The sequence below is a fragment of the Monodon monoceros genome, unplaced genomic scaffold (assembly GCF_005190385.1).
Source record: "Monodon monoceros isolate NGI ecotype Baffin Bay Population unplaced genomic scaffold, NGI_Narwhal_1 Super_Scaffold_16, whole genome shotgun sequence".
Taxonomy (NCBI): domain Eukaryota; kingdom Metazoa; phylum Chordata; class Mammalia; order Artiodactyla; family Monodontidae; genus Monodon; species Monodon monoceros.
In genome coordinates this window covers 94,490,114-94,503,614 of record NW_021703772.1, presented here as the reverse complement: position 1 = coordinate 94,503,614, position 13,501 = coordinate 94,490,114, and the positions used below count along the sequence as shown (strand labels likewise).

Sequence of the window (13,501 nt, the reverse complement as noted above, 5' to 3'; positions counted from 1 at the left end):
CTTTCTTCTTTTGTGAAGTACACGACGGTTGATAGAGCCTTTGCACGTTCATCACATCATTTAATTCTCACAACTTTTGTTGTGCGCTGGGGGCATGGCGCCCATTTACAAAGAGGAAACCGCCGGTCAGAGAGGAAACACCATCTGCTGGAAGCCACACAGCCAATGAGCGGTGAGTTTGGCTTAGAGGACAAGCCTTCCGACAGCACGCCGTTTCCCCGAAATGCAGTGGCCCTGAGTTGGCTACTGCAACCTGAAGCCAGAGAGAGAACAGCACCAGTTCCATCCAGCCGGAGGGAAGGGGGACCAGGAGGCAGGAAAGAGGGATGGAGGGGCCCGTCTGAAATGAACTCAGGCCACAAGTTGGAACTTTGATGAGCAGTTCAGAAACATTAAACATCAGACGGTTAAGAGCAGCTGCCGCCATAGTAGCACTGTCTTCTCATGACAATTATCTTAAATAAACGGCTCACCTGATCCATACCATAAACCTCTGATGGAAGTACCCTCCCCATTGTGCGAATTAGGAAGCCCAGGGCAGGGAGATGGAGCGACTTGCCTGCGGCGGTCACGTGGGTACGGGGGGGGGGGTCACACCCCCGACAGCCCAGCCCCCCCCCCCCCGCCACGCCCGCATCCCTCCCACACGCTAAGCAGCCTCCCTAAAGCACCTTCTTCCGCGTGATGCCGTGTAACCCCTGAGTCCCCTCGATTCACACTTGGCCTACTTCTCCATTGCTTCTTGGTTCACCTGCCTGCAGGTTTTTCAACAGACAAAGCAAGGGGAGCACACCCTGGTCAGCGGCACAGCGGGCAGGGGGCCCGCATGGTGAGGGCAGCAGTGGAAGCCAGAAAAGCCAGGGATGGGACCAGCTGGGGGTCTGGGCAGACAGAAAAGGAAAAACAAAACAAAAAACAAATTAAAGGGCTTCCCCGGTGGCGCAGTGGTCGAGAGTCCGCCTGCCGATGCAGGGGACACGGGTTCGTGCCCCGATCCGGGAAGATCCCACATGCCGCGGAGCGGGCTGGGCCCGTGAGCCATGGCCGCTGAGCCTGCGCGTCTAGAGCCTGTGCTCCGCGACAGGAGAGGCCACAACAGTGAGAGGCCCGCGTACCAAAAAAAATAAATAAATAAAAAAGAAGAAGAAGAAGAAATAAGACAGAAGACCTGGACCTGAAAAGCCAATGAACAGCAGGAGCGTGTAAGCTCACAGTTACCAGGAGCCAAGACAGCCCCAGATGGGGAGACAAGGGTTCAAATCCAGGTACTGCCACTAGCCAGCTGATGACCCCGGGAAGATCGCCTCAGCTTTCAGAGCCCCCATATGCCACCATAACAGAGAAGCATGCCACCTTTCCCCGCCTACCAAAGCGGGCTGTGGCAGGTGTAAAAACGGCAAGACGATAATACTCCTTTCAAAGCAGCCCCAGACATAAGGCCAGACTATCACCACCACATCTGCGGCACCACCCATGCTCCCCAACTTCTAGAACCGTAGTTCATGCAGAGTTTCTGAGAAGGTTCTTTTGGAATCTGTTTCATCGATGATCCTACGTGACCCCGCGCAGGTCGCGAGGGTGCAGATTTAAGCCATTTGTTCATGAAGCACTCACAGCAGACACTGCAGACTCTCGTCTGGGGGTCCCCTGAGAGCATAGCTGGCCAGACTCCTCCAGCATGAGGCCACTGAGGGGCAGGCGACATCACGGCTCAGAGCCAGCTGACTCCACAGGTGGGAAATTCCTAAGGGCATAGCTTTCTTATTCAAAACTCACCCATTCTTACAATTACTCACACTCTGAGAATTGTGCAGGTGACATTAAAAAGAAAGCTGCCGAGGACACTTCCCTGGTGGCACGGTGGTTAAGAATCCGCCTGCCAATGCAGGGGACACGGGTTCGAGCCCTGGTCCGGAAAGATCCCACATGCCGCCGAGCAACTAAGCCCGTGCGCCACAACTACTGAGCCTGCACTCTAGAGCCTGTGAGCCACAACTACTGAGCCCACATGCCACAACTACTGAAGCCCGTGCGCCTACAGCCCGTGCTCCGCAACAAGAGAAGCCACCGCAATGAGAAGTCCGCGCACCGCAACAAAGAGTAGCCCTCACTCGCCACAACTAGAGAAAGCGCGTGCACAGTAGAAAAGACCCGATGCAGCCAAAAATAAAATATAATAAAACCTTTAAAAAAAAAAAAGAAAAAGAAAGCCGCCGGGGCGAGGGATGGGAGCAGGATGGACCTGGGGCAGGGAAAACACTGCTTCAGACAAACCCACAGTAACAACTTGATGGAAATCATACATCAAAAGGCAATTCTGCAGACGAGGGCAAGAGTGAATCTGTAACTTAGACCTGAAATCCAGAACATCAAGGCCATAAACACCAGTCTCCCTGGTTTCTACCGCCACAGGCCAGCAGCAGCAAAGAGGCAAAGGCTGTATTTGGCCTGCGGGAAACTGACTCCCAACCAGGGTTCCCAAAATTTAATTAGTTGCCCACTTATTTCCCATTAAACATAGGTTTCCATGGCAATTCCGCTAAGGGGCCGACCCTTCCTCTGCGCACACGCTGTCTGGATGCCACAGACCCAGGCAGTTTCTCCTGTTTTCGGGACTGGCGTCTGTGAGCATCTGAGTTTGTGGCTGCGAATTCACGGGAGACACTGTGGATGGACGCTCATCTTGAATGACTGCAGGCCAGGGGGTTGGGCTCCCCAAACTTCTAGAGCAGAGAGTAGGAACCCAAAGACTCGGGATTGAAATGCTGTCAGATAACACCTGGCAGCATCTACGTGGTCCCCGCGTGCCACTCAGCTGATCAGAAGCCCTCCCCGCTGGAAACAGGAGATCACATGCCTTTGTTACCTTTCAGTAACTCTGAAGGCTTAACAAACAAAACAAAACAAAACGACAAACCACCTTACATCTTTCCTTAGAGTTCTGATGAGATGACCATAAACAGGTGTGATTTTTAAATCCCACACCAGGACTAATAAAAGATGCAGTGGGTGTGAGCACTCCCAGAACAGGGCCAGTCTTGGTACAATCATGGAGCTCTTCACCCTCTCCCATCCCAGCCAATGCGGGCATCAGACATCATACCTTGATGTGGAATTTAACTTGGTGAGCTTCTTCTCTTTAAGACTATATGCATTGTAAGATGTAATACTGTTCCCGGTTAAAAATGGTTCAGCTTTCAAGACAAGAACAAGGGGGGCCACGAACAAGGGTCCATGAGCACAGCTATCTATTCCATATTAAGTGAGCCGTGCTACACATTAATTTTTAATGTCTAAATAAATGAATGCATCAACTAGCCCAGGGCTGAAAATTCCCACCAATAAACATTTCTTAGAGTGGAGTCAGATTTCCATCCCTTATAAAATGCAAAGATGTTATCTGACTGACATCTTAATCCATCACGCTTAATACTTTTATGTCTACGTTCTACCTAAGCTTCAGATTCTGATGGAATGGAACACAGGATAGCCAATCTGATGGAGGAAAAGGATGGAAAAGTCCAGGATCCCAGGCAACCAGGAAGATCAAGGTGAGACAAGCACAATGTGAGAGGAAGCACACGGAGTATAAGCCATGGGATTATTTGTTTGAGCGAGCTCTGCTGAAAAAGACCAGATCCATAGGTGGGTACACTCCTACCCTGCTCTCCATCTTTCCTCCATGTCATGGAGATATTAGAGAACATGCTCCTTGCCAGCTGCGATGATAAATAATGGTTTAACGTCCTCGGGAGTTACTAAAGGAATGGCTCTAATGTCTGTTTCAAGTTGGCGGGGGTGAGCACACAGTACAACTTAGAGCAGCCACCTTAACAGCTCTACTAAATGCAGCGTAACGCCCCGCTTCATTTTCATCTTCCCTATACACACACACAAATGCAATACGTTACCCCCAAAAGATGAACATGTATTTTTCTAAAAGTGAAATTAAAGGTCTCATAATTTAGGCCTTTTATAAGATGGTGCACATAGCCAAGCTCAAATCAAATCACATCCTAAAAGAACAGCCCATAATTTTGTATTAAATCACTATGCAACTTACATACAGGCACACTTCATTTCACTGCTTTTTTGTTTTTTTACAAATTGAAAGTTTGTGGCAGCCCTGTGTTGAACAAGTCTATCGGCACCATTTTTCCAACAGCATTTCCTCACTTCCTGTCCCTGTGTCACACTTTGTTAATTCTCGCAATATTTCAAACTTTTTCATGATTGTTAAACTTGCTATGGTGATCTATAGTGAGTGATCTTCGTTACTACTGCAAAGAGCTAAGACTTGCTGAAGGCTCCGATGATAGTTCATGTTTTTTGCAATAAAGTAGTTTTTAATCAAGGTATGTACTTTTTTTTTTTTTAGACATAATGCTATTGAGTACTTCATAGACTACAGCATAGTAAACATAACTTCTACGGGCACCGGGAAACCAAAAATTTTGTGTGGTTTGCTTTACTGCATTATTTGCTGTACTGTGGTGATCTGGCCCCGAACCCGCGATATCTCTCAGGTATGTCTGTACAGTGAAGCATTGTAATGGCAGCATCTTACTCTCCTGGTACATATATCAGCTGCCTTCTAACATGAAGACAGCCTGATAGGAGAGGGCAAAAATATTCCTTAGCACAGCATTCATAAGGGGCGGGGAAAATAAAGAATCAGAGTGCCAAAAAAAAAAAAAAAAAAAGAATCTGGGTGCCTCTCACCCAGAAAACAAGGCAGTCAAAGACACACTTTAATATGAAATTGTGTCCTCCAGTTTTCGCATCTGAATGTCAGTTGTTTCAGAAAGCCTAATGTGAACAGATTTATATACTGAATTGAGGTACAAAGGAAAAAAATAATTCTCATTATAATAGTGATTGAATGGACACAGAAAAACAGATGCGAACAACACGGATCGGACCGCTCTGCTATATAAAAATCACTCCATTTCTCTTAACATAAAAGACTTTAAAAGTAGTCAAAAGATCTAAGAAGAGGGACACAGAACCCAGTACCAGCTCAACTACCTTTTTATCTTGCCCACTGCTTGTCTCCACCAAGTCATTCACATTCTACAGTGAGTTCTTCCGGACTCCTAAATATTGTATGTTTTCTCTCCACCTGCCCAACTTCCCCCAGTACATCTGGGGTGAGAGGTAACACAGGAGGCTGGTACCATCAGGAAAGACTCTTAAGACAAAAGAAGAACCTTACCACTTCTGGAAGCAGCTTAGTCGAGAGGTCATGGATGGCTTTGACCACTATGCATACGGATGACAGAAGGAATATCACCCCCAAGATGACACAGGCTCTGCAAAGAAAGAGAACATTGGGACTCTTTACTGGGAGAATTCCACCCTGCCGATTTACACAATGACAGTGACAGTGACACAGCCTGAGGCACTGGGATCCACCGTAATTTGCCACACTCCCACCATGACCACCCCTAGTCTCAGAACTGATACAGAATCATCTCCAGAAGAATACAATTCAGAGATGTATCACCAAATCAATCCCGTGGGAAAGGGGCTCACCATGACCTCACAGCAACCCATGAATGCTGGTGTGGGAGGGTCTTCAAGGACATAAAATCCTTCCCCCTTGCCTGGCAACACAACCTTTCACTTCTCCAGCAGGAAGGTGCAGAGTTTAATAGCAAAGAGTGGAGGCTTTGGAGGGGGTGGGGGAGGGATGGATTAGGAGTGTGGGATTAGCAGATGCAAACTATTATAACACAGAATGGATAAACAACAAGGTCCTACTGTATAGCACACGGAACCATATTCAATATCCTGAGATAATCCATAATGGAAATAAGAAAAATTATATAACTGAATTACTTTGCTGCATGACAGGTATTAACAACATTGAAAATCAACTATACTTCAGTAAAATAAAATTTAAAAAAAGAGAGTGGAGGCTCTGGCACGAGACATCCCAAGCGCTACCATTTAACCTGTTGGTTGATCTCGGTCACGCTACCAAACTTCTTTTAGCCTCATTTTCTTCACCTGTCAAATGGGAATACTATTTCCTACCTGAAGATGAAATGAGATAATCGCACAGAGCACAAAAAAGTTACCCACTGTGCTCGCTTCGGCAGCACATATACTAAAATTGGAATGACACAGAGAAGATTAGCATGGCCCCTGCGCAAGGATGACACACAAATTCGTGAACCGTTCCATATTTTTGAGGGAAGAGGTATGGGAACATATTTTTATGTATAACTGATTCACTTTGTTATAAAGCAGAAACTAACACACCACTGTAAAGCAATTATACTCCAATAAAGATGTTAAAAAAAAAAAAAGTTACCCATTAATGCTGGCTTAAATAAAGTAACTGAAAAGCCCACCCTGGATGTCTCTTGATGATATGACAGGATAGACACCTTTGGATTTTCCCAAAGATAAAAAGAAGGAATAATTTGGTAATGACAAAAGAAGAGTATTCATGGCAGGATGGAGCGATTCTTTTAAAAGAAATGAGAGGAGAGAAGGAAGGATGAGGTCAGCCAAGACACCCAGCACAGGGGGAGGAAGGAGTGAGTTAGGGATGAGGCCAAGGGAAAAGGCCGAGGACACTCAGACAAGGGCTGCGGGTGGGAGCTGGGAGGATGTCTACAGGCTCGGGATGCATCAGCTGTCTCTGGCAACCCAGACACGACAACTCCCAGGAGAAAGACAGACAGAAAATGAAAGTAAACCTGAGGAAATGATGATAGTAATACAAGGGTCAAAACACCAAACGAAAATGAAAAGAGAGGAAAGAGAAATACAAGAATGACTGCAGTCAACCCTAGCTGTCCCAACATGAGGTCACCATCATTTGGCAGCCTTCTCAGCCCTCTTCCCCAGCTATCAGATAAAATCATTTTTCATTACCCACCTTGGATTCCCTTCTCTGCACTAACAGAATTGCCCAAAGTGGCATCTACTTAGAATCCTACCCAACCTATAGACAGACATGTTCCCCCAAACCTAAAAGTCAGAAATAAGTATGTAAACAGACTGCTTGGAGTCCACCCAGTAGGCTTCTAATTAACACGTTAGTTGTAGGTTTTATTCTTTCAAAAACACAGACGATCGTTGAGGGCTGGGGTGAAACACAAAAGAACATAGAGATGTGGGAAAAGTAACAAACAAGCTGGGGCTCTTGGTACAGGCTTGAGCAAAAGGAAATCCTGGCCCTGTAAACCAAAAGGATAATCTGCCCTGGGTGCCATACACCCCCATGAGGAGCCAGAGGAAGAACACGCACTGAAGGGGGAAAAAGATAACGCAGGCCAAAAGCACACAGGGACACAGCAGCAGGAGTGAAGAAGGCTAACGTAGGCAATGTGCCGGACCTGGTCACCACAGTCCTGGGAGGGTGCTCGGGGCAGAGGGGCCACAGCTGAGAGGACAGTCATGCGGGATGAGGTGGCTTACTGGAGGGCCCCTTTTTTTTTTTTTTTTTTACAGTACACGGGCCTCTCACTGTTATGGCCTCTCCCGTTGCGGAGCACAGGCTCCGGATGCGCAGGCTCAGCGGCCATGGCTCACGGGCTGGGATCCTCCCGGACCGGGGCACGAACCCGTGTCCCCTGCATCGGCAGGCGGACTCTCAACCACTGTGCCACCAGGGAAGCCCTTCATCTTCTTTTAAATGTGTTGCAAATTCAAAAGCCCACAGTCACCCTCCCATCAACACTGCTGGAAGCCGGTGTGTCAGAGCTCCCCCAGGGCTGAAAAGCAGCTATTATGAGCAGAGGGTGTGATGCTATTTTTTAACATGTTATTAATACTATATTGTGTTTACACAGCAGATTTCTCCTCAGGTGCTCAGAAGTTCTGCACATCAGCTCATAAATGCCCCGGTGGCCACTCACCAGACCTGGGTTTTTCTTCTTCTGTTATTTTATGGATTGGGAGCTGGGGGGTGGCGAGAGTTGTGTTTCGTAAACACAAGGAGTCGAAATGGGAAAGTCGAGGACTTGGGAGGCTTGTCCAAAGTCACCGCAGGAGTTTGAAGTCCACCCAGAAAGAAAAGCCAGGTCTCCTGACGCCCTCCCTGTGGTCAGCCACCCTAAGGCTGTGGCCATTCACATGACATCCCCACCCCACCACTGCCCTGGGGCTGCAGTCGTCTCCAGGATGCAGGGGAGATTTGGGTCAGGAGCAAATACTGCAAATATGGCGGCTTCTGAATCGGCAAGTGTGGGTTCTTTCCTGGTTTGGGGGGAGATGGACGGGGGGCGGGGGTAGGGCGGGGGAGGGGAATTGTTCCATCAGCGCACCTTGGCCTTCACCTGGAGAGGCTAGTCTGGCACATATAGAGGGCAGTGTGCCCGCAGAGCCAGGTCACCAAAGTGAAGGCAGACTCCTCCTCCCTCCAGGCCAAATCCCACAGCAGGAAGACACTGATTCAGAAAGAGGCAAGTGAGGGCTTTTACAACCTGTTTCTTGGATTGTTTTTTTAATCCACACCCTGGCTTATTTAAGAGATCTCCAATCCTTACCATATATTTGCCTTTCCTACTGTGATTTTCCCTTTCCTAGATACAAACGACTATATGTAAAATAGATAAACAGCAAGGATTTACTGTATAGCACAGGGAATTATGCCCAATATCTTGTAATAACCTTTAATGGGATATAATCTACCAAAAAAAACAACCCAAACCAATTCACTATGCTGTACACCTGAAACTAACACAGTATTGTAAATCAACTATACTTCAGTTAAAAAAAAAAAAACTTTGGGAGGAGGGATAAATTGGGAGATTGGGAATGACATATACACACTACTATATATAAAATAGAAAACTAAGGCTTCCCTGGCGGCGTAGTGGTTAAGAATCCACCTGCCAATGCAGGGGACACGGGTTCGGGCCCTGGTCCGGGAAGATCCCACATGCCTCGGAGCAACTAAGCCTGTGCGCCACAACTACTGAGCCTGCGCTCTAGAGCCCGCGAGCCACAACTACTGAGCCCACGTGCTGCAACTATGGAAGCCCACGTGCCCAGAGCTCGTGCTCCCCAACAAGAGAAGCCACTGCAATGAGAAGCCCGTGCACCTCAACGAAGAGTAGCCCCGGCTCGCCACAACTAGAGAAAGCTTGAGTGTAGCAACAAACACCCAACACAGCCAAAAAAAAAAAAAAAAAGAAAGAAAGAAAAAAAGATAATAGATAACTAATAGGGACCTACTGTATAGCACAGGGAACTCTACTCAATACTCTGTAATGGCCTATATGGGAAAGAAATCTAAAAAAAGAGTGGATGTATGTATATGTATAACTCATTTACTTTGCTGTACACCTGAAACTAACACAACATTGTAAATCAACTACATTATACTCAAACAAAATTGAAAAAAAATAAAATTTAATTAAAAAAAAAAGAAAGAGGCAAATGAACTACAGCCCCCTTTCAACACAATCTCCCAACCAACCCAGACTGAAGCTGCATTTAAATTCCCACAGGACCAGTGGTTGTCAAAGTGTGGTACATGGACTAGCAATGTCCACATCACCTGGGAACTTGTTAGAAAGGGAAATGTCAGAGGCCACCCCAGACACACTGAATCAGAAGCTCTGCAGATGAGACCCAGCAATCTGTTTTAATAAGTCCTTCTGATGCTCACTGAAGTTTGAGAACCATGGTAGTATTAGTCTTGCCAAAGACACATTTAATATTTAAAAGAAGACTAGTAGAATCCAAAGAAATGGTTAACACCACTAGCACATTTTTTTTCTTCTCTGAAAGACTGCCAAGTTCTCCCAGTGCTCAGCATCGTGAAAATATGAATCACCTTGCAGTCAGCATTAATTTTTGCCTCTGAAGTTGCAAGGGCAAAACCTGTCGGCAGACACTCTCACATCCAAAGGAGAGAAGGTTGGAAGTTCGGTCCCTGGTCAACTGCAGGTTTAAAGGCCTGCGGTTCACATGAATAAAGCCTGGGTCTTATCATCCCCATTCTAAATTATTTTCCAAAAAGAAGCTTCTTCTAAGCATCCCCTAATTTACAAAAGACCTAAAACACAATAGCTCTGGCACTTAACCAATTCAATCTACAGCTTAAAGTGTAATGTTTCATTTATTATCTGTCACCCTAGTCTCCAAAGCACATGTAATCTGGGTTGTCATCCAGTCAAATGTGAAATAATGAAAAATGAAAGACAGTCAAGTGGCGAGTATACATAGTACTTAGGGGTGCACGATTTCTCATGCTGTTTCGTTCTAGCTAGTCCTCTTTCGCTCCACGTAGTCTGCCATTTTAAATAAAGCCACGAACAAAACCAGCTAGGAGGCGGGATAAAGGCAAGGAGACAGGGTGCCAAGCATGCCATGAGCCATTTCTCCTTCTCTGTAACAGCCATGCCAAACAGCCACCGTTTTATACAAGACTCCCTGCTCCTTGACTAATTACCACCAGCCGCCTCCTCTCCCAACGCAGGACTTCCCTCCCCTCCCCTTCCCGTTCTTACTCATCTTACCTACTTGACCCTCCAGGCTCTAAGACTCCATCTCCTCTCTCTATCCACATCCCCATCTCTCTTCTCTCTAGATTTTAAAAAAATATTTATTTAGTTTGTGCTGGGTCTTAGTCGCAGCATGCGGGATCTTTGTTGCAGCACGTGGGGTCTTTAGTTGCGACATGCATGCGGGATCTAGTTCCCCGACCAGGGATCGAACCTGGACCCCCTGCACTGGGACCGCGGAGGCTTACCCACTGGACCACCAGGGAAGTCTCTCTCTTCTCTCTTTAGCTTCAACCTCATCCACCTGCTCTGTGAACAGGCTGTGTTGAGGGGGAAGATGGCTTGGACCAGGGACCGTCACTCAGGCCAGAGCTCTCCAAGGCACGGGGTCAAACCCTGTCCATGGATAGACTGTCCATCTCCTCAACATGTAACCACTAAGAACCTCTCCTTACTCAACAAATGGCCCTTTGCTTTTACACCTAACAATACACAAGATGACTAATCCCATCCAAGTGAAATCTCATTTAGATAGAACTTTCTCCCTGGCTTCAACTTTAGGGACAAGAGCAACATGGGGGATTTGTTAAAGGATTAGGTGCTAGAGCAGTGCAGTCCAGTACAATTTTCTGTGATGATGGAGGTGTCCCATCTTGTGCTGTCCAAGAGGGTAGCCATTAGCCATATGTGGCTACTGACCACTTCAAATGTACCTCATACAACTGAAGAAATGAAGTTTTCATTTTAACTACTTTCAAAATTAATTAAAATTTTAATTTATTTAACTTTACTTAATTAAAATTTAAGTGACCACATGTGGTTAGTGACTATCACATTGGACAGTGGAGCTCTAACGGTTGGGTTGAAAATATAGAAGTTCACCCAATACTTTAATTTAAATTTTTAAAATATATAAATTTATATAGATAGATAGATAGATAGGGAGAGAGACAAAGAGAGAGAGACCCAGAAGCTGCTCATCTAGATCAGGTAAGTTTATAAAGTGGGCCAGCAGGGACTGCTCTAGGAAACCTTGCAAAGGGGCATCATGCCTTTGGTATCTTTCTTCAATCAATGCATCATTTCCCTCCCTCCAGTAAACCCCCAGCTCCCAGGTTTACATGCCAAGTCTCACTCTTGTTCTCATCTAATGTCAACCAGTCCCAGCACATCTACTGCTCCACCAGGCTAGCTGCATTCATTCACGTTTCAAGGTCTACATGCCAAGGCTAAGGCAAACAAAATCTATTCCCAGCCTCCCGAGAGCACAAATCTGGGGTGGGAAACCTGAAAATCATTACTGGACAGTCACTAGTTGTGAATGTGAGAAGAGATAATGGACAAGGAACAAAAAGAAGAAAAGGGTCAAAGGGATGAAACAGAACCAGGGGACCGAGTGGGAAGGAGGGATGGTTCTGTGGTGTGACAGTTAATCTGGGTCTAGAAGACTGGACAGGAGTCATCAAGCAGAGAAGCTGGAAGGCTGTGGAGGGCGCTCCAGGCAGAGGGAACGTCATAAGCAAAAATGTGAAGGCGTTAACACTGGGTGGTCCTGCTTCCATTGCAATTCAAAGTGGAGATGCTCTTCCTGGAGCCTCTGGCTAGGGGAGCAGCAGTGCAAGGACCACACAAAGGGCCCTCTGTGTCCTGGAAGTCCCCTCGAGATGGAGGGCACAACACCCATGATATGCACAACGTTTCCTCTGCATCTACTGAGATGATCCTGTGGTTTTTATCTTTTCTTCTGTTTGTGTGGTGTATCCCGTTGATTGATTTGCATATGTTGAACCATCCTTGTGAACTTGGGATGAATCCCACCTAGTTGGGGTGTGTGATCTTTTTTATATTGTTGGATTCAGTTTGCTAATATTTTGTTGAGGATTTTTGCATCCACATTCATCAAAGATATTGGCCTGTAATTTTCTTTTTTTGCTGGTACCTTTGTCTGGTTTTGGTATCAGGATGATGGTGGCTTCACAGAATGTCTTTGGGAGTGTTCCCTCCTCTTCAGTTTTTTGGAAGAGTTTGAGAACGTGATATATACAACAGATCTTAGATGGTACAAGGACCAGCATATTGTATTTAATAGTTATTTATTTTAATGTACATTAGAAAAACTGATTTTCACCCCATGCCTACAAGGATATTATTGCCTAGTGGAAAAAAGTCAAATATGATTATATTTAAATAAATGTTAAGTAAGCAATAGCATAGGTGGTACGTACGATAGGGCAAAAATCATCAAGGTGGAACACACGTCTGAGGCTGAGAAAGCCTGCAGTGGCGATAGGAAGTTATTAAACTGTTTCAGGCAAGAGAGGCCCATGATGTGATCTCGGCTTTACAAAAACCCTCTGACTGGGCTTAGAGCTTGGCAGCATTGAAGGGAAAGAAACTAGAGGCAAGGGAATCGGCAGGGAGACAATGCTAGTAGCCTAGAAAACAAGTGACGACCCCCGGCAAAGGGGCCCTGACAGTCAGACAGAGGGATCAATCGGGAAAGACCTTACAGAGGCAGAGTGGATGGAACATGGTAACTGACTGGACAGGAGAGAAGGATGCCAGGAAAACCCTGATTTTCCTCTCCTACAGGAAAGAGGTAGTGGCACATCCAAAAGCAGGAGGAATGAGACTGGAGTGGGGAGCTTAGTGGTGGGTGGTGAGTTTAGTCTAGGACTTGCGAAGCTTGAGAAGCAATGTCCAGACAGCCAGCTACACAGACCTTAGCTGAAGAGGCATCACCTGAGCCTGGCAGCCCAGGGCCATTTTCCTGGGCCCCTCTCGGTCTCACGATGCTGTTTCTGGGGTGTAGAGAGATGCAAGGAGACAAAGGAACAGGGCACGGCCATTCTAATGATTGCCAGACCCCACCCAGTCCCTCAACTTTCAATGTACGCTGCAAGGGGGGTGCATGCTGAGACCCACGAGCCCCAGGCTCCTTTGATCCACCAACAAATACCGAGTGACGCCTACTGTTTCCCGGTACAAGGATTCAGCAGCCAGCGAAAAAGCATGCGAATAACTACCTGTTC

General features: G+C 46.5%; 1 protein-coding gene and 1 non-coding gene across 2 annotated transcripts in view; one reads left to right on the top strand and one right to left on the bottom strand.

Moving 5' to 3' along the window:
- Positions 1 to 13,501, bottom strand: part of TMEM163 (transmembrane protein 163) — a 249,288-nt gene that overhangs the window by 36,954 nt on the left and 198,833 nt on the right. Inside the window, exon 5 of the mRNA XM_029226055.1 lies at positions 5,216 to 5,312. Coding sequence (XP_029081888.1) covers positions 5,216 to 5,312 — 97 coding nt within the window. The remainder of the gene's footprint in view (positions 1 to 5,215; positions 5,313 to 13,501) is intronic.
- LOC114897359 lies at positions 6,089 to 6,195 on the top strand. Its single transcript, XR_003794084.1, has one exon. It is a non-coding gene; the product is annotated as a U6 spliceosomal RNA (small nuclear RNA).